We start from the raw sequence: 25,971 nt of genomic DNA, 5'->3' as shown, positions 1-25,971 counted from the left end.
CTAATCTACAATTGCGCATGCGCTTTTTATTTGGCACAAGAGCTCCCATGAGTCAGCTCGACTTTGAAGTAAGAAGTCTACCTTCTCCCTTTATTGATCGATAATAATTTGTTTCTGTGTTGTCGATTTTTAATACTTGGTATATTTTTTGATTTCTTGTGTCTCTTTCTCATTGTGTCGATATGTGACGGTCTCGTTTTCTGTTTCGCAGTGGTATGGCCCTCCGTTGGGCGGTGATTCTATTGTACGATTCTACCGTTCGTTCAAGTGTACGCACGGCAGTGAGGAGAGAAGCTATTCTCTCGGCGACCTGTGTTGGATAAAATCATCGCGCGACGCCGCCGTCTGCTTATTACAAATACACACACTGTGGCAGAAGCTGTCCAATGCTAGAATGTTTGCTGGAGGTCGACTGTTCTTTCGGCCCGAAGACACACCGAAAGGTCGACACCCGGAACACGGGCAGGTCGGTCGTGCAACACCGTTGTGTGTTTTGGTTATGTCTTTGTTGTCGCGACTTTACGTTAGAAACTGGGCGCCAGGTTTACGTCAGTCAAATTGCTTTGTACATGTGTCGTGCTCTACCCGCTCAATTTCGTAGTTGATATAAATTTTTTTCCGCCTGACGCTATGCTGTAGTCACAAGTTACTATAAGTTTAGATAAGTACACCGAGGGAAGCTATCCGTTACCAACTGATTGTTGGAGTATTTGTTGTCATAGTTGGCCATTTATCACATCTTGATCTGATGTTTACTTCGAGATGATTAACTTGCAAGATATCGATAATGATTGCACCTTTCATGGGACTAGAAAAGTTGTCAGTACGTGTCAACTGTGTACAAGAAGCAGCACACAGCAACCACTGGATGCTAGACTGTTTGGCTGACAACATCCCTGGGACAGGAGTGGCTGCAACAGTATTAGAAATTTAGTTATGGGAGCATCTCATAAGTTCACATGTATTTTCAAAAATAACACATTTCTAAAGGGATGTAGGTGGTCTGAACGACTTTTGAATCAAAAAGGTACACAATCGCGTAATGTTTGCTTTGTGGTGTATTTGTTTGAATACGAGTCTACAATCGTTCTCAACTTCTCAGAAAATCACAGCTACAGATGCAGCTTTAGCAAAATGCTGAACCTTTTCTTAGAGAACAGAGCTTTTGCAACATGCCAGACGAAGCAATGGTGTTAATTAAGTGCTCAATGTTTCTATGGTAACAGTGCAGCCTGACAGGGTGTGTTGATCATGTCTTGTTAGCTGTACCTCTTTAGAAAGCTTGCTTCGTATGGAAACCTGTGTACAACTCTCCAAGGAATGAATATGAAGAGTTTGTAAATGTGTTCATGATGTGTCATGCCAATGTCCCTTTGTCTGCATGAAGTCAAGCGTCGTGAGGATGACACATAGAGATCTAATGGCATGGGAGGTACTCAAGAACAGGTTATTTCTGTGCAGCTGTGTTGTCAGTAATTTCCAAAGACCAAAAACTACTTGGGAAAACTAATGGTTGTCTCTAATTCTGCTTCTGGTGCTGTGTGCTCATCATCATCATAATAGAAATCAACGACAGTGGAGTGTCAATCAAGACTGTGGAGACACAGATTATGTGACAGATATAACAATTGTGACAGATATAAATATTGTGACAGATATAAAAATTATGCGAGAAAAGTTTCGAATAGACAAGAGAGGTAGATGTCAAGGCCTATTGAAAAGTGTTATGTTTTGAAATAAGTGCGATTTTATGCGATGTCCCGTAGTGTGTTGATCATTAAGGATTATTCTAAACAGATGTTGAGAAATGTTGACGTAAGCAGCATCAAAGACTATTAGGAATATTGGACTTGTGTTAGTTGAGGTGTTTTATCTGATAGCTGGTTTGACTGTGCTTCTTTCTATTAGTAAGTGAAACTGTGTTTCACCCTCATTTTCACTGCTGAATTCTCTGAGGGAACGATTGACTCTGTGAGAAGTATTTCAAATTAGACACCATTACGCTTCCAAGTGAGCTACTTGTATGATCTACACCTAAAATTGCAAGAATTACAGTTATTTTACGTGATCAATTGCAAAACAAAGGTAAACTAATCTGTAGTCATCAAAGTAACCATTTCTCACATAATGGTCATGGATGTCACTCCTTGTTTTGCAAATTTAGGTTCCTGTTATAATTGTTGTTTTTAGCAAAATGATTGATTTCTCGTTAGTTGTTGCAGACATGTCAGTTTCCACTGTTCATTTCTGCCAGACTGAGTAGTTGTGAACATGAATAACATTGCTCTGGTAACTCTGTCGTGAATGTTGGCAGGGTGTACTTGGCTGTCTATTTATTATCTGATTTTGCTACGTACTACCAAAAGCAAATACTGTTTCATGACTGGACTATTTGACAGTACTGGAAATGCGCCACATTTTGAGAAGACAGCCACACAGACACACACACACACACACACACACACACACACACACACACACACACACACACACACAGCTACTCAGACCGGAAGTGAATCAATACCTTTTGAGTACTATTCTCTCAGTCACATGACTTTACAATGTCCTGTTTCTGGTGGCTCATAGTTGAAATTATCTGGAAGTCAGATATTTCCTGCTTTTTCAAACTATCTTGGGAGTTTGTTTTGCTCTTATGTGATGTACATCCTTGTGACGATTACCATAATGATATTATATGGAGCTGAAGCTGATATCACTGCTGCTTGATTTCCTGTGACGTCAAGAGGTCACATGGCTGTTTATAGCAGGTCAAGTCTCCACAATCCACATAACTGGTGTTTTAATTAAATTTTTACAACTTCTTTTGACTATGCAGCAATTAGTGCTGAAATTCAGTTCTGTGTCAAATTGAAATTGTGCGTTTCTGGCATATGTTTTAGTTTTTATTGATCTACATGTGATAGAACTGAACTTTCAGTGACAGACGAGTTATGGGTGAAGATGTTTTATTATGGTATTACAGGGTTCTCTCCAGGATTTCAAAATCGGAGACAGACGGTAGTTGTAAGACATGCCCCTTTCTGTGACAGACTCTCGGATACCCAGACTTTTGCTAGTTAATATTATTGTTGATGGCTTCAAACTGCTTAGTAGTTAAGCTCGGCTGCCATTACACGTAACAAGGCAAGATTTCAACAGACATTAATTCTATGGTTTTGAACCTTTTCCCAATCATCAACAGCTTGCTCAAAGTCAAAACTTGATATATCAGGTCCTTCCAAACGAATTCTCATCAGTGAATCTAGAGTTCTGGTGTTTAGGCGGTTGCACAGTGGAGTCTTCACTCGTTTCATCACTGAGAACCCTCGTTCGCAGTTCATCTCCATGTTTGTTTACGCACGCACACATTAATGCACACATCTGCATAGCCTCAAAATTCCAGACCTTAATCACGTAAACGAAACGTCTGGACGTCCTAAATTGACTTCGAAAGTGGAAGAGTTAAGTGGTTGACCACGAACTTGTTCTTCAGTGACTAGCCTTCTAATAACGACTTTCGCAGTCAATTAGAATGCAGTTCTTTTCTCGTTTTTCTTTACGCGCGATTGTGCTTGGTCACGTGGCTGGGATTTCTCAGCGTGGCGCTGCATCATGCTACCACGCTTTAGGGAGAATCCTGGTATTAGACTAGAACTTCTTGCTTTAATTTATTAAGTACATGAACAACACTCGACTTACGGCTATTGAAAGCTTGTAATGAGAAGAATGACTTTACTTGGTTTGGCTTGTGATCTTTGTAACCTTGGAACATTGCTCTCTTCTTGTTCTTGTACAATTTGTTTGTAAATTGTTGTGGTTGGCCTTGCATAACTTTCTGTAACCTTACATTTTTGTATCATTCTGATAAATATTGCAATGAGCCAGCTATTTTCTTGTTGGTTAGTTTAAGCTAGGATTACAATATGACACTGTCGACGCCAGCAAGGATGCTGACGAAGACGCTAGTGACAACGCTCAGGCAGGCGTCATATTGTAACCACTTACACGTCGCGTTGTCAGCATCGCCGACACTAGAGTTGAATCGAGTTCAACTCTAGCGTACAAACCGGAAGTGCTCTAGTGTCTATTGGAAGCACGTGCCTTTTGTCGACAAATCAGAGATCAAATCCGGGAGTGAAATAGCCGGAACTAAACTATGGAAGACTAGCCTACCGAAAGCGTATACGTGTAGGTACAACTGCTTGCCACAAGTTGAGGCAGATCAAGTCACTAGAGATACGAGGCGCAAGAAAAACGCTTGGAAAAATGTATCGAAAACCGGGCTTCCAGCAGCAGGCTGCCAAAAAATGTGGAAGCGTCTCCGTGACAACTTGGTGAGGGAGAAAACTCAGGAAATGAAAACCTAATCACAGACTTTTGTATTCATGGTAGACGATCATGATGAGCATGTGCATAGTGGTTTGTTGCTGACGCTCATCAAATGATATTCTAAATGGTACAGCTCCAGCGTCAGCAGTTTGACACCTAGTCGGCGTCTTCTTGCGAGCATTGTCGCGAGCGTTGTCAGCGTCATATTGTAAACCAGGCTTAACTTGTGATTTTCAAGTGACTTATGTCTTACACTGAGTACTTCTTACTAGAAAGAACTACAGTGGTTGATTTCTTGTGCTGTGTATTATTTAATGGGTCAAGTCTTTGTACTGAAGAGCTACAGATGTACTGTATGACCATAGAATAACTTTAGTTTTATGTATTCTTTTTTTGATGCAAATGAGATTTTCTGATAATAAATTCTAGGTGAAATAAATGTTTTGCCTGTTGTGTTAAGTTAAAGTGAAATCAAGCATTGCACTGATCTTGAACAACACCTAATGTAGCTTTTGCTAGTTATCAGGTATATTCGAATTGCATGTAGTCGTGCTCTTGTATATTACTTAAATTGTACATAAAATTTGTATGCATCAGCAGAGACACCAATACAATTGTTACTAAACAACCTGATGAGCTGCTACTGCACTCGCTTGATTATTACCCTAAGGCTCAAGTAAGGCTTCAGCCCCTACTTTGGCCAAGGCTCGAGATTTTCACACCTCAGTGCCAATTGATGCTTTCCAAGTGACTGTTCACTAGATTTGCACCTGTAGGAATGCTGACATTTTTCAACTTGCGCATGCCTGTCGAGGTTTTGATGACTCAGATACTGTATAGAAAATTATTTTTTCTATATTTTAGGTAGTGACAGTTGTTTGATGCTCTACTATAGTGTAGCAACATGCTGTTAAAGTTAAACATCAATCGCTTCCACCAATTAATAGTTTATGTGTCAGTTTTGAGAGAGACCCCACTGCATACTTGACCTTTGACTCTGCCCAACCATTTGGGGTGGGGTAATAATCAAGCGAGTACGGTAGTAAGCACAATAGTTGTCAAAGCTAATCAGTTATGATTTGCGAGTTTTCATCACGCTAGTCCACTATCATCTAGCATCAGTATTATATATTGGTGATTGATTATGTTTATGTTATGTTCAGGATGAGGTTCTTTTATGGAATAGAACGGTTGTTTTACGATGCTCGGAACTGGTTGAGTGGCATCTCAGAGCTCAGATGGCTCCGTTGTGGCCAAGTGGAACTATGGCTACATATAAACGAGAGTGGGAAGAAATACCTGCAAAGATGAGAAACACTCTGACAATTGTGACTGAAATGAAAGAGAAGTCAAAAATCAGTGACAACAGGAAGTCACGTTATTGTTTTAATGACATAGGAAGGCCAAGTCTAAAGAGAACACCTCTTTTTGCCTCGGGGTTTGCTGTTAGTGAACTTGATGATATGCCGAGGGGAAAGGGAAAGACACCAACAGTGAACGAACTTGGGAGAAACTCAACACCAAAACCTAGAGTGGCGAAAGGTCAACCAGGAATGACGAAGGGAAGTCTTGAAGACGGTCATAAGAAACCAGTGGTAGGTATTGCACAGCAACGGTGTTACAATTCTGCCAATGGTAGAAGGAACAAGCATATGGTGGAGAATGAGACGTCAGCACCTTTGCACAAGAAAGGAAGAAAGAAAGTGCCACTGCAGGGAAGGAAGCATGTCTACAAGAGGAGCAAGGAAACGACGGAAGCAGTCACGACAAGATCTGTTACAGAATCTCCACTGTCATCTGTGGCACAAAATTTAGACTGTCAGTCTCTTTCACTACCACAGAAGTCTGAACTAGGTTCTGTTGAAGTATCAGACGTTGTCGTGTCTAAAGCAACTGACAATTCTTTAAATGATGTAACTACCGTTAATCTCAGTTTGCCCAGTGTAGAACGTAGGCATTCAGGTACTACGATGTTGTTGACATCTACTATTTCTATCAAAGAAGAACAAGGATGCAATGATCACACACATGCAAAGATGCTTTATACAGATGAAAGATCGGAACCAACTTCTATGATCAGTACGGAGGAGACTATTGTACAACCAGGCACTGAAGATACAGCTAGAAGGACGCATTCAATTTCTGGTAAGATTCACGGTGCACCTCGCAGATGGAGCTTTAATCCAGCAGCTCCTATATTGGCAAGGGCTAGAAAGCTCAAATTACAAAAGAAAAGAAGGCAGTCGAGAGAACAAGCAGAAATGGCAATTGAAGATGAGCAAAATGTAAACTCATTTGGTCACATTCAAGGCAGTGAGCTGGAAGATGATGATGATAGTGAGATTATGGCAAAAGGTGCAGAGAATGGACAGCGACCACAACGTAGAAGAAGAAGAAGAAAACAGAAGAAGATTTTCAGTGCAGAAGTAAAGGCTCAAAGACATGTTGTGAGAAGAACTAGTATGGTAGTAAAACGAGACATTACTGAATTGTTTGCTCTCTGCTCAAACATTTCATCGACTCTTCCTACAGTTGTGCTGGTCGGCTATTCTCATTATTGTCGGTACAAAGCACTACAGCTTAGGCTAGCAGAGTATGAGAGACTTTGGTGTCATCCAGATATTGAGTCTATGACTGGAATGAAGGTGACAGATGACAACACACGGTTAATATTTTGTAGAGCACTGTTCAAGAATCCGAACCTTTTAAAATTGGGTGTCACCATGGCAATGTCAGGTAAATTATTGATATTGATGTATATTAGCATTGATAGATTTCTTAGCAGAGAGCAGGTGCATTGGGATATGTTTGTTATGAGCATTGTTAAGATAATTGGGTGTTAATGAGTATCTTGATGAATTTCGGGTCTAGAAGGAAAATATGGTAGGGTTGGAAATCACTATGCATGCATGATATAGTACTATGCTAGTTTGTTTTAAGTTTTTTTTTGGTTTTGGTTTTGGTTTTGGTTAGCATTAGTAAGCATTTGATTGTGTTGCTTGAAAGGCTGTTGTTGGCAGTGAATTCCAAGAAAGTTGTTCGATTATTGTTGTCTTTGTAGGAGGAGAGTTGCAGTAACTCTGTGCATTGGTATGGAGGGCTACCTTATTTCTAAATTGTAGCTACAGGTTATTATTTTGAAATCTCAAATTTCTATGTTAGCATAAGATTATAAGAATATGGAGTAGTACGAAGGAAGTTTTCTTGCCAATATTGTTCTATTTATCTATAGTAGCTGTGATGTTTAAGTCAACTCTGTTGTCATATTTTGATTTCTCGTAATCTGATTAGCAGTGTTTTATGTTTGGCAGTTCCTAACTTTGTACGAGAGCAAACGGGTAGGAGAAAACGTCGTCATTCTCTTGATATCACTGAAGAACTAGGGGTTAGTTATGTTGTACTAATGTTCGTCAAAAGAAGTTTGAGTTTTTATATTAGTTTGATTTTTGTTATAGCCTGTAAAGAAATCTGTTTGGAGTGAAGAAGAAGCAGAACGGGAATTCATGGAATCGCTGCAGCAGTTTATGGCAGATCAACAGACTCCAATGGGTCCTCCACCAAGAATGGGATTTCAACAAGGTTTTATAGCAGTAGAGTTGTACATAGACTATTGATGAATTGTTTTGCTGGTGGTTCTGTGTTTAGTGAATTTGTTTGCATTTTTCAACTGCACCCAGCATCTTGGCGGCTATGATGAGGTTACTGTATTTGATGATATTAATATTTTTATCGACTTTATAGGCATTTCCAAAAGTCTTACTTACTTTAACGTTTCTGTACACAAGCAACACAACTAACTACAACAGCAGATTGAGAAATGCCGATTCTCTTACCGTAAATTTGATTGCTTTACATTTACTTACATGAATGAACACAGTGTGGGTGTCTAAGTTCTACCTTCATGTGTAGTGACACTGTACATGGCAAGGTGGGAGGAATTACTGTCGCAGTGTTACTCACTTGAATCATTGTAAGGTAGTTTAGGATTGATGGTCATTACTGTGTAGTACAGAGCTACCGTCTTTATGGATGTTTCTATAAATTTTCTGTTGACCAATGCTCACTAAACTAGGAAATGGTGCCCCTCCATAAAGGAACAATAAGTGAAGATGATTACGAAGAGAGAATATGTGACGAATGACACGAATAGAGCAGTATGTGTGTTGCCAGAGGACAATTTACAAACTGTGTGATTGTATTAGGTAATTGTATGAGGTCGTCATGAGTGAAGTCTATTGTTATTGCATGATCATTCTCTAACTGTAAAGAGAATTTAGGAGTAATCTTTGTGCAAGCTTTCCACACTCATTGTATCAGCCATAATAGAGGGCAGCTGTACGGGGTAAAGGAAACCTGCACCTGTTTTATCTTTCTCCAGTTCACAGCAGAGACTCAACCAATGCTAGGCAATGTTATGAATTAGGAATGAGAGCAGTACAGCGTCACTTTGTATTATGGTAGCACATCAAGATCAACTGGCTGTACCAATTTGGAGGTCAGGATATAATTATGGTTAGACTTTGGCAACCAATAACTGTTGGAAATGCCTATTATTAGTTTAGTTTTAGATGTTTGTGTTTGATGTACTGTTCAGCTGTAGACTTCTAAAGTCAATTTTTTTGCGAACTCTTTGCGATGTGTCTGACATAGTTAATGTGGTCTGCAGGTAACTGCATCAAAGCTGTGGCGAGATGTCTATCTCCATATGGGTGGAACCACTCTGATCACTAGTGCTGCATCTTCTGCCAAGAAGCAATATGAAAAGTAATCACGTGACTGCCATGTCTTGTACACGTATACACACATCCTATTGCTTTGAGCAGGTACCTGTTGGCTTATGAACGTCACATTCGGTCTGACTGCTTAAACTCATAAGTGAGGTTAAAGTATTGATTTAGAGAACTTATCAATTTCTAGTTTATTTGGCATATCCCTTTGTGTTATAGTAGAAACTTTATGCATATGGTGATGTGCTTCTTTTAGGGTTTGATAAATTCATTCTTTTTTTGTGAAGCAGTTGGATTAATTTGACATCAAATGACTAATGGATTCTTATGATTGCTTATTTCTCGTTAATGTTCACATGGTTTGTCTTTCGCCCAGAAGGGGGAAACTAGCTGGACCCTTGGGCCATTATGAGGTGTACAGATTGGCCCTACGTATAGTAGATGCTGTTGTTGAATTTGGTCAGTTTGCTAATTGGAGGTTAATTAATCTAAGTAGACAGCCATGCACCTTGATGGGATATTATATCTTGTTGTTGTAGAGAGTACAATCATTCATGACTTTGACACCTACTTGATGACTTCAAACTTGTTTTGCTCTAGTGTCTCATTCTTTGGCAAACTCTCTGAATGTGACATAGCAAGGTGTGTTCCACTGTATAATTTGTACAGTGCAACTACCTGATTTATCAATTTAATCCGACTACACCACTTGTCGTGAACATTTCTACAGACACATGACATGTGTATGTATGATAGAACAGTGCACAAATTTACATGTGATTGACTTTCAGTCGGTATGCAATGTACATATATTCAAGTATATGGTACAGAAATGATTATCCTCAAAGAGCACATTTATTGAAACACAAGGGAATCATGAAAATGAAAACAATTTGACATAACGAAGTCACATGGCTTGCAATAGGTTGAAATCACAATGACAAGCAATACTGTAGTATGCAACAAGCAACATCCAAGACACCCCTATCTATACAGAGGCTACTGGGGTTTGGCAGTCACAAAAACAACACCATGTGGATCTACATCAGTCATGAAGGAGTCAGTGAAAGTGCCAAGATCCTGCAATTAGTTGCAAATTAAATGAAACAGGTATTTCAACAAGCAATAAGACGTTTTGTGCTTCACCTTGTGTTGCCAAAGATCGCGAATGGCAGCTTTAGATGATGTGATATTGACACTCTTAAAATCCATAGTTATCTTCTCTTTGGTGGTACCTCTGTTCAGGAGGATGGCGGCTACAGTCTTGTTAGAAAGTGGACCAGCCCACACCTAACATTCACATTAATCAATGTGTGGTGATCATGTCGTCTGATGTGTTAATTGCTGTTGGCACTGTTATTGTTATCATTACTATTATTTATTATATCGGATGGCACATAAACCTCTAAATTGTTTGAGCTATTGACTTTGTGTCCTTGAACTCCCAGTGGATCTACAAGATGAACACAAGTTATGTCTGTTTCTTGGCATTGCTATTAATGTCAACCAGAGAGTTAGGGTGTCTTTGTTACCTTGATTAACGGCAATGGCTTCTTTGTTAGTCAAAATCGTTAATGTGTCCTGTGACATGTTTCGAACATCACAACCGACTAGAAGTGGTGACTTCATCAGACACCTTCACAACCATAAACTCTCACGCTGTATGAGATCTGGTGACTCCAAAAATCACATACCACAGGCTAAAGTGAGTTATGTACTCGGTTTTCGACATACCACCATTACCGACTTCCAGCATGTCGGGGCTAGAAACAAATGGGTAAATAGAACTGGTAACTATGTAGAACATCGAGACTAACTCATTCCATCCACCAGGTTTGGCATAGCTCCACCACTTGTCATTCTGGTCAGCCTTCCCGATCATGCTATTCCAACTATCACCAATATCTCCTGTCGTTCGCCAACTGTTCCCTACTGCAGCTGCCCATGTTGCAGGATTATCAACACCCCTAATATAGACAAATTACATAAGACCATGAAACAAATTTTTACAAAATAGAGATTTATAGCTACAGTACATTCAGTGGCATTGTTCAGTAAAGCCGTTGGTGGTCCATGCACCCACCTTAATATATAGTAATACTACGTTCAGAATAGATACTTCAGAACCGTGCCAGGTATAGTAGAAAGTGATCTAGGTGGCCAAAGTCAACATCAAAACGAGGTCTTTATCGAATGAGTAGAGTAAAGTAATGACAATCTTGCAGAATAGTTATCTGGTCCAGCTCGGTTCTGAAGTTACTAGCGGTATAAGTGTGGCCTTCTAGACAATTGATGTGGTCTTATGTAACTTACTAAGTGTTATGACTCTAGCAGTTGGCCTCCCACAATTTGAAGGTCTAGTGACGTCACTGGATGTACTAAACATTTAGTCTGTTAATTCATGTAAATGATCTGATAAGTGTCACAATTACCTGTCAGGGGTACAAAAAGCAAATGATAACTGGTCTGGCCTTGTGTGCTAAAGGGCTGGCCTTGTGTGCTAAAGGGCAGGGCGATGTAGTGCATGTCATTAGGTAGGCATACAGTGTATACCCTTGGATAAAAATGTATTAGTTCTAAGTGCTTCAATACAAAAAGGTATGCTGTACAAGTCCAAAACTGTATAAATGTGAATGAGCCCATACGTGTCTGAAACGGTGACATCCTACTGTACATGTTTGAAATGACTAACAACAGTTTCGTTTCTACTGCGTTTTGATAAAATGTTGATGTATGTCAACCTCCAGCATGTCCTTGTATGTACAATATTTCCAAAATGTATACAGTAGTAGATCATTAGTCAGTCAAGAAAGGCACCTTACCATTCACACATGGAGTAGAAGATAGGCCTTCCAGTTTTGTTGAGAGCTAGCCAGACAGCAATAAATTCCAAATACTCAAACTCATTTCATTTGTGACATTACCATCTCTCATAACGGGGTAACGAACTTCAGGTTTCGTATGGTCAGTGTAACAGTTGTCATACTATGAGACGAAATGTGTGACAGTGAAACAGGACAAAGCAACATTTTTGCTACAGTTTAATATTTACCTTCAAATAGTCGACTTTCTAAACACACGATCTTAGTGAACAAACAAATTATAATATTATCAAAAACTATTACTTACCCAACTGGCATACGTGTTTGCATCAACAACTTCATAACCGAGTGAACCGCTAGTACAGACAACCCTTTCAATGTGACTGCAGATGTCGCATGGATTTTTGAGCACTTACGGACGACCTGCACATGTCTTATAGCCTGCTTCACTGTAGACACCAAACAGAAGGCCCAGTGAATGAGCTGATAATGTACCAACACACGGATCATGAAATAAGATGTTAGCACTGACTGATAATGCCCTTTACCATGATCGATAAGAGGAGTGAGACCATGCGGAAAAGCTTTTGGATCCGGCACTGTCAAAAGAAAAACGGGATAAAAGTAAAAAATGTAGAATTCCAAAAGCACATAATTTATAACTTATTGTCTTGTTAGGAAACCGAGACACCTGCCAACAGTCATCCAAATTCACATATTTATAACCGGCATCTACACACAAACACCACAACCAATGAAGAACAACCATCTACTAGACTTGTGACCAGGCTCGCCGCACTTTTGTCATTCCCGGATGTTCAATCCTCAGTGTGGCGAGGATTGAACATCTGGGAATAACGAAAGTGAGGCAAGGCTGGTCACGAGTCTAAGCATAGACTTGACCCAGTCTCACTCCGCCCTTGTCATTTCCCGGTTTGCCAATCCTCGCGGAGTGAGACTGGGTCTAGTCTAGTCTAAGCATCCATGCATAATCAAGAAGAGAAATGCTTTGTAGCTCATCAGTCAACATTAGGCCACAAGAATAAAATCAGTTCGACAGGAGCACAGGCACCTATGTTTTAGCTGGTGGGCATGTTTGTCAAAATTTAAAATTTTAAATTTATGGATTGGAATTTTATTGTAATATTTTTTGCTGTTTTAACTATACCAAGTTTTTTGTATGCTTTGAGGAATGGGTTGGGTATGAAGTATAATGGGTGCGTCCATTTCTGTACATTAAAAGTTGATGTTAACATTAAAGCAAAACTAAACTTTTTACAACGCGCTGTCGGATTCTTAGCATACAATCCATGTCAAACAAGTGATTTTGGTCTAGTGACCTGACCTTAGAAAACTAATCAAACCACACATTTTGCTGACCTCGTAGTCCAGAGGAATTAACAGCGTCAATGGTTTGCATGATCAGTTCCTCGTTGATCCTATAAATGATAGGTCGTAACACCTGTAGAAGCGGCATGTTCCAATAGACCACAAAAACCGATTCCCTCACCCGCAATGAAAGTGATTCCATGAATTCCAACCCATTTGAGGCGTACGACCCAGACCGTTGTTTATCGCCAAAACAGGCGCTGATAAAGCCAACAAAAGGACGAACTTCCACATAGTAAACGAGCCAAGTTGAGTTGAGTAGCTATGAATGTTCATTACGCATGCGTGTGATAGAAGGTTTGAGACTACATGCGTAGTTAATTAATTAAGTTAATCTTACCTAGTTAGTTAGATACCGTATTTCTTCGATTAAACGCCACCCTCGAATAAACGCTGCATTTTATTTCTCAAATTTTGAATAAAAATTGTACATGTACATACAACTTCTTCAATCTACCAGTTCTTCAGATCATCGTGATGGCGAGCTAGGGCATAATTTCCTTGGGCAAGAAACTCACAATTTGATTCAGGACTTAAATTTAATATGGTCATTGACTACTGCAGCAGACCGCACCTGTGTAACTGTTGTTGCCATTCAAGTTTATTAATTAAGCTGTTACCATCATAAGATGAGAATTTTGTCTACCAGATGGTTGCTTCTGATCGTTCACTATCAATTCCCACCACTGTTGCTAAAGGAAAATGCAGGCCCGGATCCAGGAATTTTTGAAAGAGGGGGTTGACCTTGTAGTAGTTATTAATAGCATTACTAATTTTCTCTTTCTAATGAAATTATATGAAATTATTGAACCACGCCTATTGGAAAAGAGGGTTTTTTAACTCCCTGAACCCCCATCTGGATCCGGGCCTGAAAATGGTTAGTGTGCACTGTGCAGGCTGCTTTAATTGTCTGTCCTACGCATGTGACGTCCAAACGCATCACCGATGAGATTTGTTGACAGCTTTTTTTACTATTTTACTTGTACACGGTAGAATGGCTTCAACGTCTTTAGGCAGCGAATAACAATGACTCTAGAGAACGTACAGCCTAGAGTTTCAGACGTTGCTGTAGGTGAAGAGATCACAAAATCTAGCGACGCTAGGCTAGTACAAGTTGTAATAATCGCAGCCTAATTACCGATTGTTGGGCAATTCGTTGAATATTGCTTTAATTCATACTGCATGTTCTAGATGTCAATCATTTAGTTAATTAGATGTCGTTTTCTAGAACTTCATGATCATTGTTATCAACTTCTGTAATTTCTCAATTACTGAGTGGTACAGTCCACTGCGGTATCTACATTTTTCGCCTCCGTGTAATAAGACTAATTCTATCTTCAGCACATTGAGACATGGAGCAAAAAGTGTTAGTAAATAGAGCGACTTCTGGATTGGAAAACGCGACTCGTCCAACTAAGACCAGTTCGCCTTGCCGAGACGAGGATACCGGAGTGGGCACTATCAGCTTTCTCGTGTTCAATCTCTACAAGCGAAGATGGATAATGCTAGCAGCACTAAGTCTTGTTGTCTTTTCCAACGCAATGGTAATTCACGATGTTGTCAAAATATTGTACAGTAAAGTAAATTTATTCGGATGCCGTTTTTTCAACGTTACCGTATATACAGCTGTTGGTGTCGTTTGCAACCATTACTTATCGGGTGGCCGAGTATTACAACGTTACGTACTTCAAAGTCAACGTGCTTTTGTTACTTGATGCAATCTGCGCCATTCCTTGTGGTTTCGCCGCTGCGTGGCTGCTTCACACAAAAGGATTAGGATTTGTGGTAAGCTAGGTGTTCTGACATTCAAGTTTTCTGTCTATTCGCTAACGAAAAGTCTCCAATTATAAGATGTTACTCGGTGCTTATTTGTCTGGCGGTGGTGGACTAGTCCGTGCTGTGAGTATTCTAGGAAGCCAGCCATCGTATTCTGTCTTGTTTACTGGACAGTTGATGGCTGCCGCGGCGGTACCGTTCCTTCTATGCTGCCCGACGGCACTGGCATCAATATGGTTCGGAGACCAAGAAAGAGCAACCGCAAACCTAGCTTCTATAGGTTATATCTGGCGTTTTATCTTAATTAACTTAATTGACGAATATAAAGTGCCGTGATTTCCGAATTTGAAAAAGCGAAAAAACCAACTATATAACATTGTATATGATGTGCTTCGTATACGTGTACAAGTCATAGTGAAAGTCTTAGCCTTTAGGATAGAGTGCATGCGAGCATTGGTTGGCGAGTCACAGGGCAGGTGCTTTAGTGAACACCGTCCTTTAATTTTAGCGTAATTGAGTGTTTTTTTATGGGCATTAAACAATTAAAGTGTTATTTAATCTAATTAGCTCTAACCTTGGCTTGAGAAAACTGATACTGCAACAATTATCTAGAAACGGAGACTCTATAGCTCTCCCAGTGAACTGGCAAAATGAAAAACTCGGAAAATGTAAATAGTTCGATACGTTTATCTACCCAAAGCTGCAACAAAAATTACTATCTGCATGCATGACCTAAAACAGTCACAATTTGTTGAATCAATATCCAGACGATTATCTAGCCTGTTTCCAAAAATCTCTACATATATACACATGCATCGGAAATTACGGTATATATATTCAAATATTTGTGAGTTCCACAGCTCATCCATTCGGAATCGCAGTTGCGAATTTGGTGTCTCCGTCGCTGGCGACCGAGAAAGATGGAATAGCAGCCCAGGTAAAGCAAAGTGTGTATAGCATACAACGCGCGGGTATAGTAAAATGCATTTGCTGGATAAAAATTGCATGGTGGTTGTGTGCGTGAGTAGATATGGCTATACAGTGGTCTCGCAATGGTCGCAGCTTTCTTGCTAACATTACTGCTTGCCTTCATCAACTCAAAGCCACCGTCACCACCTTCGCCTTGTGCAAGAATCGAAAACAAAGAGAAGTATACGGAAGAACTAAAAGAGGTATGCTTACAGTACTATTACTTGTTAACCTAATAAACCGGCTAGTCTACTGAATAACTTTCGACTAGATGTGCAAGATCGGATCATATTGGAATCTTCTCCTGACGTGGGCAGCAGCTTCTGGTGTTTCGAGCTCACTGCAAACATTAGTAGACGTTGTAATGTGTCCTGAAGGCATTAGCAATGTATAGAGTAGTAGGCTTTTCGCAATGTTTGATAAATTACATTTTCTTCTTTGCAGAAATTCACTGGCATCTGTGGAGCAATCATTACATTTCTAGGCATACCAGGTGCTGCAATCAGCACCATTTTTGTGGACAAAACTAGAAGATTCAATATTATGGCAAAAGCTTGCTTTCTAGGACATTCTCTGTTTGCAATCGCCTTTGCTACCGTAAGTCTGCACCAGCTCAAATCTTTCTCTGTACTTAAATTACACAGGAAAGATAGATCTAAATGACGATATCAGGAAGAGATGGTACAAATAGTGCAAAAATACCCTTGTACAAAGAGTAATCACAAAAAGAAGTGAAAGCAAAAAGAGAAACAGAAAACAAGAAAAGGTGTAATTTACTTGTTCCTCGTATCAGCTGTTCCAAATGAAACCATGCAGGGCAGCAATTCTTTAGCCATTAACAAAGAGTTTATACAATTGGCTTCCTAACAAATACACTATGTCTCTAACAGTGGCTATGGGCAACAGTTATTAGAATAAAAAATGCTACAAGAGCTGAAACTTTTGTAGTTACATGATATATTATACAATTATTTGTCTTAAGTGCTAGAATTGGTAACTATACAATTTTATTATCTACTATCAAACAACTATAAAAATTTATGCAAAAATAAAATCAATAAATTTTAATTAAGAAAAAATGACATTCGTGTTACTGTTGTTGCCAAATCGTTAATGATTCCAATACATACAAAAAGCTCTAGAGCCAGAGCTCTTCATCAGTAGTTTTACTAGAAGCATCAAACATCTCTTATATTGAAATGATAACAAAAAACATGGAACTATAGATTATATCATAAGAATGTAAAAAAGGAACGAAAATTCCATGCCCCTGGTTAGTTTTGCCCCATTTGTCTTTGGCTTGACATAACAATATAATCAATATGTTGTACTGTTACAGATGTTAACCACCAGAAATTCTGAGATTCTAGTTGCATTCAGCCTAGGATTACTGACATCATCTGCTATGATACTGATGCCAGTCAGCTTTGAACTTGGAGTTGAGACATCATTTCCATTGTCTGAGGCAACAAATTCAGCAGTTCTGTGGACAACAAGGTATGTTGCCAGCTGGCATAATAAACACAAGTATCTGAGTTATATTCGTTTAGGCAAACAGTGAGCCTCGTTTTCTTCTTCATTGGTCAAATTCCTCCCTTCACACACAAGAACGACATTCCTTTGAACTTCACTTACTCAGGTACGTGCACCACATTTGCACCTCACAACGAAACTGTTTACTTCCATGAGGCACCACCAGCAGACATCACCAATGGTGTCTGGTTACAAGTCGGAGTGATATGTTTCACAACATTTATCTTCATACTAAAATTTAACACAAACTACCGGCGCATAGAAAAAGAGAAGGCTATCATTGAAGCAAGTGTGTGCACCACGTATGAGGACACTAGTGTCACAGACAATGATATTGTCTACAATGGTAGTAATATCACATTGCCCTTTGCCTCGATAAATATGTAAAACAATTTATTACGATGGATGGATACAGTTATGTTCTGTATGCTGCATCTACCTGTAATACAGTAAACTTGTTGTATTTCTCAAGCATATCTAATTAAATTTAATCGTTGACAACAATTTATTTACTTTTTAAAGTTCATGCTATAACTTCCAGTATTGGGGTCTTTTTGAAACTGAAAATTGTCAGTCGACAATCCAAAAGGCTTCAATACTGTGTTTCCCAGCTCCTTTAATTTACCTACAAGTAACAGTGCGATTATAGGAAGCTACAGCCGCATAATCGACATAAGCATCAACCTATCATCTCTGCTTTCATCTTTTCTCGCTGTTCTTCTATTTGCTGTGGTAGTCTCTGTAGATCCAATAATCAATACACAACAACGCAAGCACCATGAAGTTAACCAATAAGTTACCATGCAAGCTGCTCTAGCAGAATGACATGTCGGATCTTGTTCAAGAATCGTTTGATAATCTGTAACAAAGAACAAAGAGCTTTCATGACTAACTGAAGTAGATCATGTCCGCAAGACAAGCAACTTTGTAGAAGGCAGAATGTCATTAAAAACCTCACCTGCAGTATCCAGGAAACACGACATGCACTAAGAAATGGGACATTTGTATGTCTATTGACTGACCTTTCAATGCCTCTTCTAGTTTCTCCAACTCTTCATATACCTGAGCTCTTCGTATTCTTACTTTGAGATACGATGGATGCAAATCAAGAGCTATAACACATACCAACTCGCTCTAGCAATACCTCTATAATAATACAGTATGATCTCTAACATTTTGTACAGTCTTCAGCAGCTTCTTCCTTCTGATTCTAAAAACATACACTGATGCAGTATGAACTAACTTTAGGTATATCAGTCACATACCAGTTTGACATAACAAGCGGCTCTGTTTCCATAGTAGACAGCAGCAAGCTCCTTTTCACATATGCGAGGACACAACCGTATCGCCTCTGTGTATAAAGTCATTGCACCCTCGTAGTCTTGTGTTTACACAAAAACACAGCTTGTTCATTTATTGCTTTGGATTATATAGAAATAATTGAAATAGTAAGACCTTCCAATTTAAATGCTTGATTTCCTTGTGATTTTATCTCTTCAGCACGCTCTCTTCGATCCTATTTACAAAACCAATGACTAAATCCAGCAATAAGATACAACTAAAAAAACATCTCGCGTGAATTTTGCTAGCTTTAAACTTTCAAAAGAGAGAGAGAGAGCACACGTAAAAATGCACACTCTCAGTACAAAGTGTTCTCTATGGAAGTTCAATGTTAAGGTCTTGCCAGCCATTTAGAAATTATTCAAGTAAGATACAAAAATAAACATAACAATATTAGCTAAGTATGACATTTTGGTACATTAACATTGCATTTGGATTGAAATCAACTACTAAATAGTTCCTTACGACAACTGTTGTCAATGTAGCATTCCTACCAACATTTACCCATATTACAGGCCAACCACAGCTTTACACCACTCCATTATGATTCCTTGCTTCCCATTTTTGCCCCTGTCATTTCTTGGCCCTGTGGCTTGTTTATTCCTGTTTAGTAGTAGTAGTAGTAGTAGTAGTAGTATCAACTGGCTGAGATGTCGACTGTCATTTGCACTCCTTCGGGCCTGCGTGATGTGTTTGCGAGGATGCAGGTCCAAGCTTCACAGAACCTCAAGGGACTTCAACATTCTGCTGGAAGCAGCAGAAAGTAGATTATAGAAGACTGTTTATCTCAAAGTTGTTACAACCTAGAAACTTGTTGCTACAGAGGAAGCTTTTACATACAGTAGTAGTATTTTGAAAAAAGTAGTAGAGATTTTATTATTATTAGTAGTAGTAGTAGTAGTAGTTTATTCAAGTAGTAGTAGTAGTAGCGTCTTAGCAGATGCCGTTTGATTGTTCAAATACACCAGTTCTCTCAGTAGTAGTAGTAGTAGTAGTAGTAGTAGTAGTGTGTGTGTGTGTGTGTGTGTGTGTGTGTGTGTGCGTGTGGGGGTGTGTGGCGTCTGTAGCTCAATTGGTTAGAGAGAACATTTTGAGAAAGGAAACATTGGGGACCTTTGGGTCATGAGTTCAGGTACGGGACAGGCACAGGCGTAATCCCCTTAGGCAAGGAACTCACATGCAATTGCCTCTCTCACCTCAGGATTATTAATGAGTACCTGGTCCTTGACTGGGGTGAACAAGGTGGTGGACAGTGTGGCATGAAACTCTGAGTAGCACCGGAGGCCCTACCCACAAATAGGCAGGGGGTGCTATCTTCACTACTGAAGGGCATATCCATTTGTGTGGTGCTCTAGCTCAGTTGGTTAGAGAGTCATCCTAGTAAGTGAATACATCTGGGACTCATCAGGGTTGTAAGTTCAAGTCACAGTGATGATGAGCTACGGCATAATTTCATTGGGCAAGAAACTCACACACAATTGCTTCTCTCAACTCAGGAGTGTAAATGAGTACCTGGTCATGGACTGGCCATGGACACGACCTCTAGTTGGCAGAATAACATCTTGCAGCAGACTGATACGTGTGGGACTTGGTGTCCAGTCCCAGAGCTGCGCCATAGCCAGTGCTCCTGGATGCTCTGGCCAAGCTCCAGGTGGGTTGTCAGCACTGGCCCAAACACTCCATGTAGCACACGGAGGGCCCTGTCTCTGGAGACATGGTAAATCATCTTCAGACCTATGATGCAGGCATTAAGAGCTTAAAATTAGTCCATTTGTTGTGTGTACATTGAGCAACCATTTACCTCATCTGAATACTATCCTCAGTGTGGACATGCTCTCATCTTCCATTAAGTCAAAACTATCAATAATCTAAGAATACTTTTATTGCTGTTTGTGCCTTTCATGCAAGAATCACTTCTAGCATGGTACACACTGTATGTCCATGTCTGAGAGACTAATAGAATCTCTCCCCTTCATACCAAGGCCTCTTCTTATTCCTCTCCTACATGGTTGATTGATCAAATTTGTTGTGATAGATTTAGTCACATTCCACAAATGGCTACCACATGCCTGCACACTTACTTAGACTTGCTAATGTTATGGAAAACAAGGAATCATATTGGAGTGGCTTTAGCAAGAAAAAAGCCTTTGGTTTGCTATCAGGAAGCTGTGCCAACTGTAATCAAATCGAATTATACGGTAGATGGAACGTAAAAATTAAATGATTAAAGTAGCAAACTCAGGACTCATTAATTGGACTGTCAAGACGGTCCATATCAGTGGCACCTTCTCCTATCACAACAGGTCCCAACTCTCCACCTCCACCAATGACAACACCAAGATCCTCATCTGGTCGACATGCTCTTCCAATACTGCTTGTTGGATCCAGTTCAATGTATGTCAGAGTACCATCTGCAGAGTCAATGTAGCTCTAATATAAAATATCAATTTAGCATTAATCAAAGTGGATAAGAATTCTTGATAAACTGATTGGATATTTGCAGGAGGTGGCTGATTGAACTATAGCTACTTTACACATCCTTGTTCTTCAATCAATATTTGGTTGTCAGTTTCAATTAAAAAATTCAATGCTTTAGCCTGTAATGCTTTCAGTTGTATTATAGTCTCTAGTAACGCAACTCAAAACAGCTACTAAAGTTACTCGCTGTTCTGCGCTTCAGCATACCTTGTACTACGCATGCTCCAAGCCTTAAACTAATACAGTCACTACTGTTACATCTCTCCTCTTTCAACAAATAACATAGTCCTTCAGTCGTGCCGGTTTTCTTATCTCCCGTCCCGATCTGGCCACCTTTGGCGAGGTTGGGAGTTTCTGTCCCTGTTGTACGGTGCCTGATGGATCTCCTAGACTGGTATCGTCGTTGTCGACGTTGTCTGAGTTGTAGTCCAATCCCTCGCTAAGTTCTGAGAGCGGTTCTGGTGATGGGTTTAGATGTCGTCTATTTCTGCGCAGAACTTTGCCATGGTGTTTATCACGTACAACCGCGGAGTGTCGTGCTGCTTTATCACTTCTGCGGGTTCCCATTCTTTTCCCTTTTGCACTCGGACCACTTCGCCTGGGCATAGATCTGCTTGGTCGAGCTCCCTGGTCATGATAATGCTTCTCCTGCCGTTGTTGTTGGTTCAGCTGTTCCAATACGTTGCAAGGCATTTGTGGCTGAAGCACTCCTGGAGCTGCCGGCAACTTTGTCTTCAAGGTTCGGACCATGAGGAGCTCAGCTGGGGACGCTTGCAGCTGCGGTATAGGGGTGCCAGGTACGGGTCTCCTCCATCACGAGTGTCTTCATGAGCAGGTTCTTTATGGTTTGTACGTTCCTCTCTGCAAAGCCATTAGATTTCGGATACCCCGGGCTTGTAGTGAATCCCCATTCATTGGCGAAGGCTTGTATTTCTCTGCTTGCAAACGGCATGTTATCAGATATTATTTCTTCTGGAATACCTTGAGTAGCGAACATGTACTTCATGGCGTTAATGACAGACGATGATGTCTTGTCTCTCAGTTGCTGAACATCTATGTACTTGGAATAATAGTCCGCTACTATCAGATAATCTATATTGCTTTCAAAGTCATGATATCCACTCCTAGCTCTTCCCATGGACTAGTTGGTAGTGCATGTGGCAAAAGAGGCTCCTTAGTATTGCTTCTCCGGAAACGCAGACAGGTCCTGCACTGATTAACCACTCGGTCGATGTCTTCTGTCATTCCTGGCCAATACATGACCGCTTTTGCTCGCTCTTTGCATCTTTCCAGCCATTGATGAGATTCATGTACAATCTTTAGCATGTTTGATTGTAACTGTAGCGCCTTTGGTATGATGGTATAATCATTCCTTTGAACAATGTGCCCGCTGCCTGATGAAGCTCGTCCGAGACGTCCAGTATGGTCGTATCTTGGTTGGCACATCCTCAATCTTTGGAGGCCAGCCCATTTCTATTTGTCAATTGAGACATTGTAGCTCTTGATCTGTTGCCATGGCCTGTTGTAACTGTGCTTTCTTTTCACACTTACTGGCAGCGAAGTGACAAAAGCATGGACCATGACTTGCATGTCACTGGTAAGTTCTGGATCCGCGTCGTGACTAGTTGCCAGTGCGCCCGTGACAGAATGTGCTGCATACATAAGCTTGCCTGGAACATAACGAACCACCAGGTCATTTCTCTGTAACTGTAGCATCATTTTTGGAGCCTTGGTGGTGCTGCACCAATTGGCTTCTTCATTATAGCTTCCAAAGGTTTGTGGTCGGTCTCAATATTGGTGGTCTTTCCATATATACATGGGGGTGGAATTTCTTGCATCCGTAGGTAACAATGAGCATTTCCTTCTCTATTTGTGCGTAAACTCTTTTGGCGGTTGTGAGTGCCCGTGATGCGTATGCTACTGGCTTGCCTTGCTGCATAAGACATGCCCCTAAGCCACTCTGTGACGCGTCCGCTTGCACTATGACCAGTTGCTCAGGATCATAGAATGCTAGCACTGGTTCACTAGTGAGTGCCTGCTTTATGTCGTTGATGGCCACATCATGCTGTGTATCACATTTCCACATGCTTCCGTCCTTTATCAAATCTCTGAGTGGAGCTGTCATATCGGACTCCGTTGGAATATAGGGGGCCAAGAACTTAATCATGCGTAGCAATCGCTGTACAGCTTGTTGTCTTGGGGCTTTGGCATCCCCGCAATTGCTTCAATCTTTTCCAGATCCGGTCGCTGTCCCTGTTAAATAAGAATGTGACTCATTGGCGAACCTTGTACTGTAGCTTCTGGGGACTGAATTGCACATTCTTTTCTCTTGCTCGTTGTAACACCTGAGCGAGGGCTTTGTCATGTTCCTCTTCCGTCTTGCCTGCCAATCAAGTCATCCGCAATCACGTGAATATTTGGGATGTCCCCAAATGTACAATAAAAGAATCGTTCCTTTCCTGCACCACTTCAATGGCTGAAGCCAGTCCAAACGGCATCCTTGTGAAGCACTTTCTACCCCATGGGGTGCTGAATGCACACATCGTGGCTGACTCGCTAGGCAATTTGATGTGCCAGAAGGCATCCTTCATGTTGACAACTGTGAATACTGCTTTGCCAGCCAGTCGGGCTTGGACATCTGCCATTGGTGGTATTCGGTGTCTCTCCCTTTTGATGGCTTTATTGAGGGGTCTTGGATCCAGACAGATCCTCATGTTCCCATTCTTCTTTTCTGTTATCACAAGATTGTGAAGCCAGTCGGTCAGTCCCTCGACGTATTGTATATACCTTGTTGCTGCAGTTTTTCCAACATCTGTTGCACTTTGGTTCTCTTTGCATATGGTATGACTCGCAGATGCTGTACCACCGGACTAGCGTCTGCTTGAAGCTGGATGTCACTCTTTGTCATAATCTCCTATTCCTTTAAACATATCCTTGTTCTGCTCGATGAGTTGCTGCCTGGTGTGACCTGGTTTGTATATCCACAGGCACCACATTGTCCACACACCTGATGAGATCCAAGTCCTCGCACGCTGCTCTTCCAAGCATGGCTAGGTTGTCGTCGGATAACATAAAATGTGACCCTCTTCCTGCAGCTCGCCTTGTTTCTGCTGACTAAACAACTGACCTGAGTTGTGCCTTTGGGTGTGATTTGACCACCACCAATTCTTGTAAGAATCTTGCTGGTGGGCTGCAATTTTGTCTTGAGAACTCTGTACACCTTAAAAGGCAAGATGTTTGCCTAGGCCCCGGTGTCCAGCTTGAAATTAATCTGCGTACACTCCAGATCAAGGCGTTCCATCCATTCTGCCGTGTCCCGGATATGTCCTATGAATATAGGTGACATCAGTAGCTCTTCATTCTCATCACTGCCTGCTTCATCTGCATCGTCGACCTGAAATTCGACCTGCCTAATTTGCCTGGCCGTTTAAGACAGACTTTGGCCAGATGGTTTGTCTTGTGACATGCTGAACACTTCTTTCCGTAGGAGGGCCACTGTCGAGGTGGGTGGAAGTCTTGCACCTGCTCTTTTGCTGCTTCTGCTGCTCTGCATATATCCAACGCTTTCTGCAAAGTAAAGTCTGATTCTCGTAATAATCTCTCTTTCACGCGTTCGTTGTGGATGCCAAATACAATCTTATCACATATTAGAAGATCATGTTGGTCACCGAATTCGCACAATGCCGCCTTTGCTTTCAGCCCGGTAACCCATTGATCAACTGCCTCACCTTCTAACTAGTCTCTAGACCAGAATCTGTGTCTCTCGTATACGGTCTTGCCTGGGGTTGCAATATGTCTTGAATTGCTGGAGTACAGCGTTGACATCCTGTCTAGAATCAGGTTGCTCTGCTTCCTGTGGTGGGAATACGAACGTCTGGTAGATCTCTTGGGCTTCACGCCCAGCCACATGAAGAAGTATGGCCATCCACGTGGCATTTTGTCTAACTCAGACGCCTGGAAGTAGAAACGGAATTGCTGTTCCCACTTGTGCCATGCTTCTGCAAGGTTGCAGTTGCAAAATGACATTTCTGGTGGTGGCTTGAGTCGTTCCATCCTGACACCATGTAATGCTTTCAGTTGTATTATAGTCTCTAGTAAAGCAACTCAACACAGCTACTAAAGTTGCTGTTCCGCGCTTTAGCATACCTTGTACTACGCATGCTCCAAGTCTTAAATACAGTCACTACTGTCACAAATCTAAGCATTGTTTTAGTGTTCTAAGCGTTGAACCAAGCCTAGGCCTAATAAACTCAATTTAAACGCAGTCGCTGCCTTCGAATTCATGACCATATATACCTGAATTTCTTCAGCTGAAAGATCTTTTTCTGAGTCTTCTTGTACAACGTTTGCACCAGAATCCTCATTAGGAACACCAGCATGACTTGGCTCAGACTTGCTACCGTTGACACTCTGGATTCTATCAACTTCACGACCATTGTCAGACCCTTTCGTCATTGGTTCATGTTGCTGGCTATCTTCACGCTCTCCAGATACTTCTGTGTCCGACTCGGCCGAGAAGAATTCTTCAGAGTTATCAGCTACGTCGTGTACAGCTTCAGACATCATCAAAATCACTATTATCAAAATCTCTACGACCCTTTGTGAAT

The 25,971-nt window shown here is 40.8% G+C and overlaps 5 protein-coding genes across 6 annotated transcripts; 2 read left to right on the top strand and 3 right to left on the bottom strand.

Annotated features, from left to right (window-relative positions):
• The first annotated feature begins 30 nt into the window (after positions 1-30).
• Positions 31-9,394, top strand: LOC134194514 (uncharacterized). The gene is made up of 8 exons (XM_062663455.1): positions 31-68; positions 212-466; positions 5,493-7,065; positions 7,641-7,714; positions 7,785-7,908; positions 7,975-8,027; positions 8,996-9,093; positions 9,153-9,394. Exons 1-8 carry the CDS (start codon positions 48-50, stop codon positions 9,202-9,204), a joined length of 2,250 nt encoding a protein of 749 aa, XP_062519439.1. The 5' UTR covers positions 31-47; the 3' UTR covers positions 9,205-9,394.
• A 498-nt stretch (positions 9,395-9,892) lies between these two features.
• Positions 9,893-13,538, bottom strand: LOC134184274 (uncharacterized). The gene is made up of 15 exons (XM_062651923.1): positions 13,389-13,538; positions 13,259-13,317; positions 12,542-12,610; positions 12,427-12,477; positions 12,295-12,361; positions 12,186-12,234; positions 12,109-12,126; positions 11,981-12,041; positions 11,879-11,924; positions 10,874-11,023; positions 10,751-10,819; positions 10,589-10,692; positions 10,460-10,509; positions 10,203-10,346; positions 9,893-10,136 (listed from the first exon to the last, which is right to left on the bottom strand). Exons 1-15 carry the CDS (start codon positions 13,499-13,501, stop codon positions 10,056-10,058), a joined length of 1,131 nt encoding a protein of 376 aa, XP_062507907.1. The 5' UTR covers positions 13,502-13,538; the 3' UTR covers positions 9,893-10,055.
• Positions 13,539-15,118: 1,580 nt separating this feature from the next.
• LOC134197609 (solute carrier family 49 member A3-like) lies at positions 15,119-17,932 on the top strand. Its single transcript, XM_062666985.1, has 7 exons — positions 15,119-15,323; positions 15,904-15,980; positions 16,072-16,215; positions 16,284-16,400; positions 16,457-16,609; positions 17,352-17,509; positions 17,563-17,932. The coding sequence occupies exons 1-7, from the start codon at positions 15,119-15,121 to the stop codon at positions 17,930-17,932; spliced, it is 1,224 nt and encodes a 407-aa protein (XP_062522969.1).
• Positions 17,576-25,952, bottom strand: LOC134186448 (tetratricopeptide repeat protein 1-like). Of its 2 annotated transcripts, XR_009970964.1 has the most exons (10): positions 25,661-25,952; positions 19,001-19,061; positions 18,811-18,926; positions 18,719-18,755; positions 18,568-18,657; positions 18,346-18,404; positions 18,230-18,284; positions 18,059-18,170; positions 17,673-17,984; positions 17,576-17,607 (listed from the first exon to the last, which is right to left on the bottom strand). XR_009970964.1 is itself a non-coding variant. In XM_062654425.1 (9 exons), exons 1-9 carry the CDS (start codon positions 25,928-25,930, stop codon positions 17,981-17,983), a joined length of 804 nt encoding a protein of 267 aa, XP_062510409.1. In that variant the 5' UTR covers positions 25,931-25,952; the 3' UTR covers positions 17,582-17,980. The 2 variants fall into 2 exon arrangements, 1 of the variants encoding a protein (XP_062510409.1); XM_062654425.1 differs by having other exon boundaries at positions 17,582-17,984.
• Positions 21,434-22,718, bottom strand: LOC134193977 (uncharacterized). Its single transcript, XM_062662857.1, has one exon. The coding sequence runs from the start codon at positions 22,112-22,114 to the stop codon at positions 21,635-21,637; it is 480 nt and encodes a 159-aa protein (XP_062518841.1). The 5' UTR covers positions 22,115-22,718; the 3' UTR covers positions 21,434-21,634.
• Positions 25,953-25,971: the final 19 nt, after the last annotated feature.

Source organism: Corticium candelabrum, chromosome 1, assembly GCF_963422355.1.
Source record: "Corticium candelabrum chromosome 1, ooCorCand1.1, whole genome shotgun sequence".
Taxonomy (NCBI): domain Eukaryota; kingdom Metazoa; phylum Porifera; class Homoscleromorpha; order Homosclerophorida; family Plakinidae; genus Corticium; species Corticium candelabrum.
This window is presented reverse-complemented; position numbering and strand designations above follow the sequence as displayed.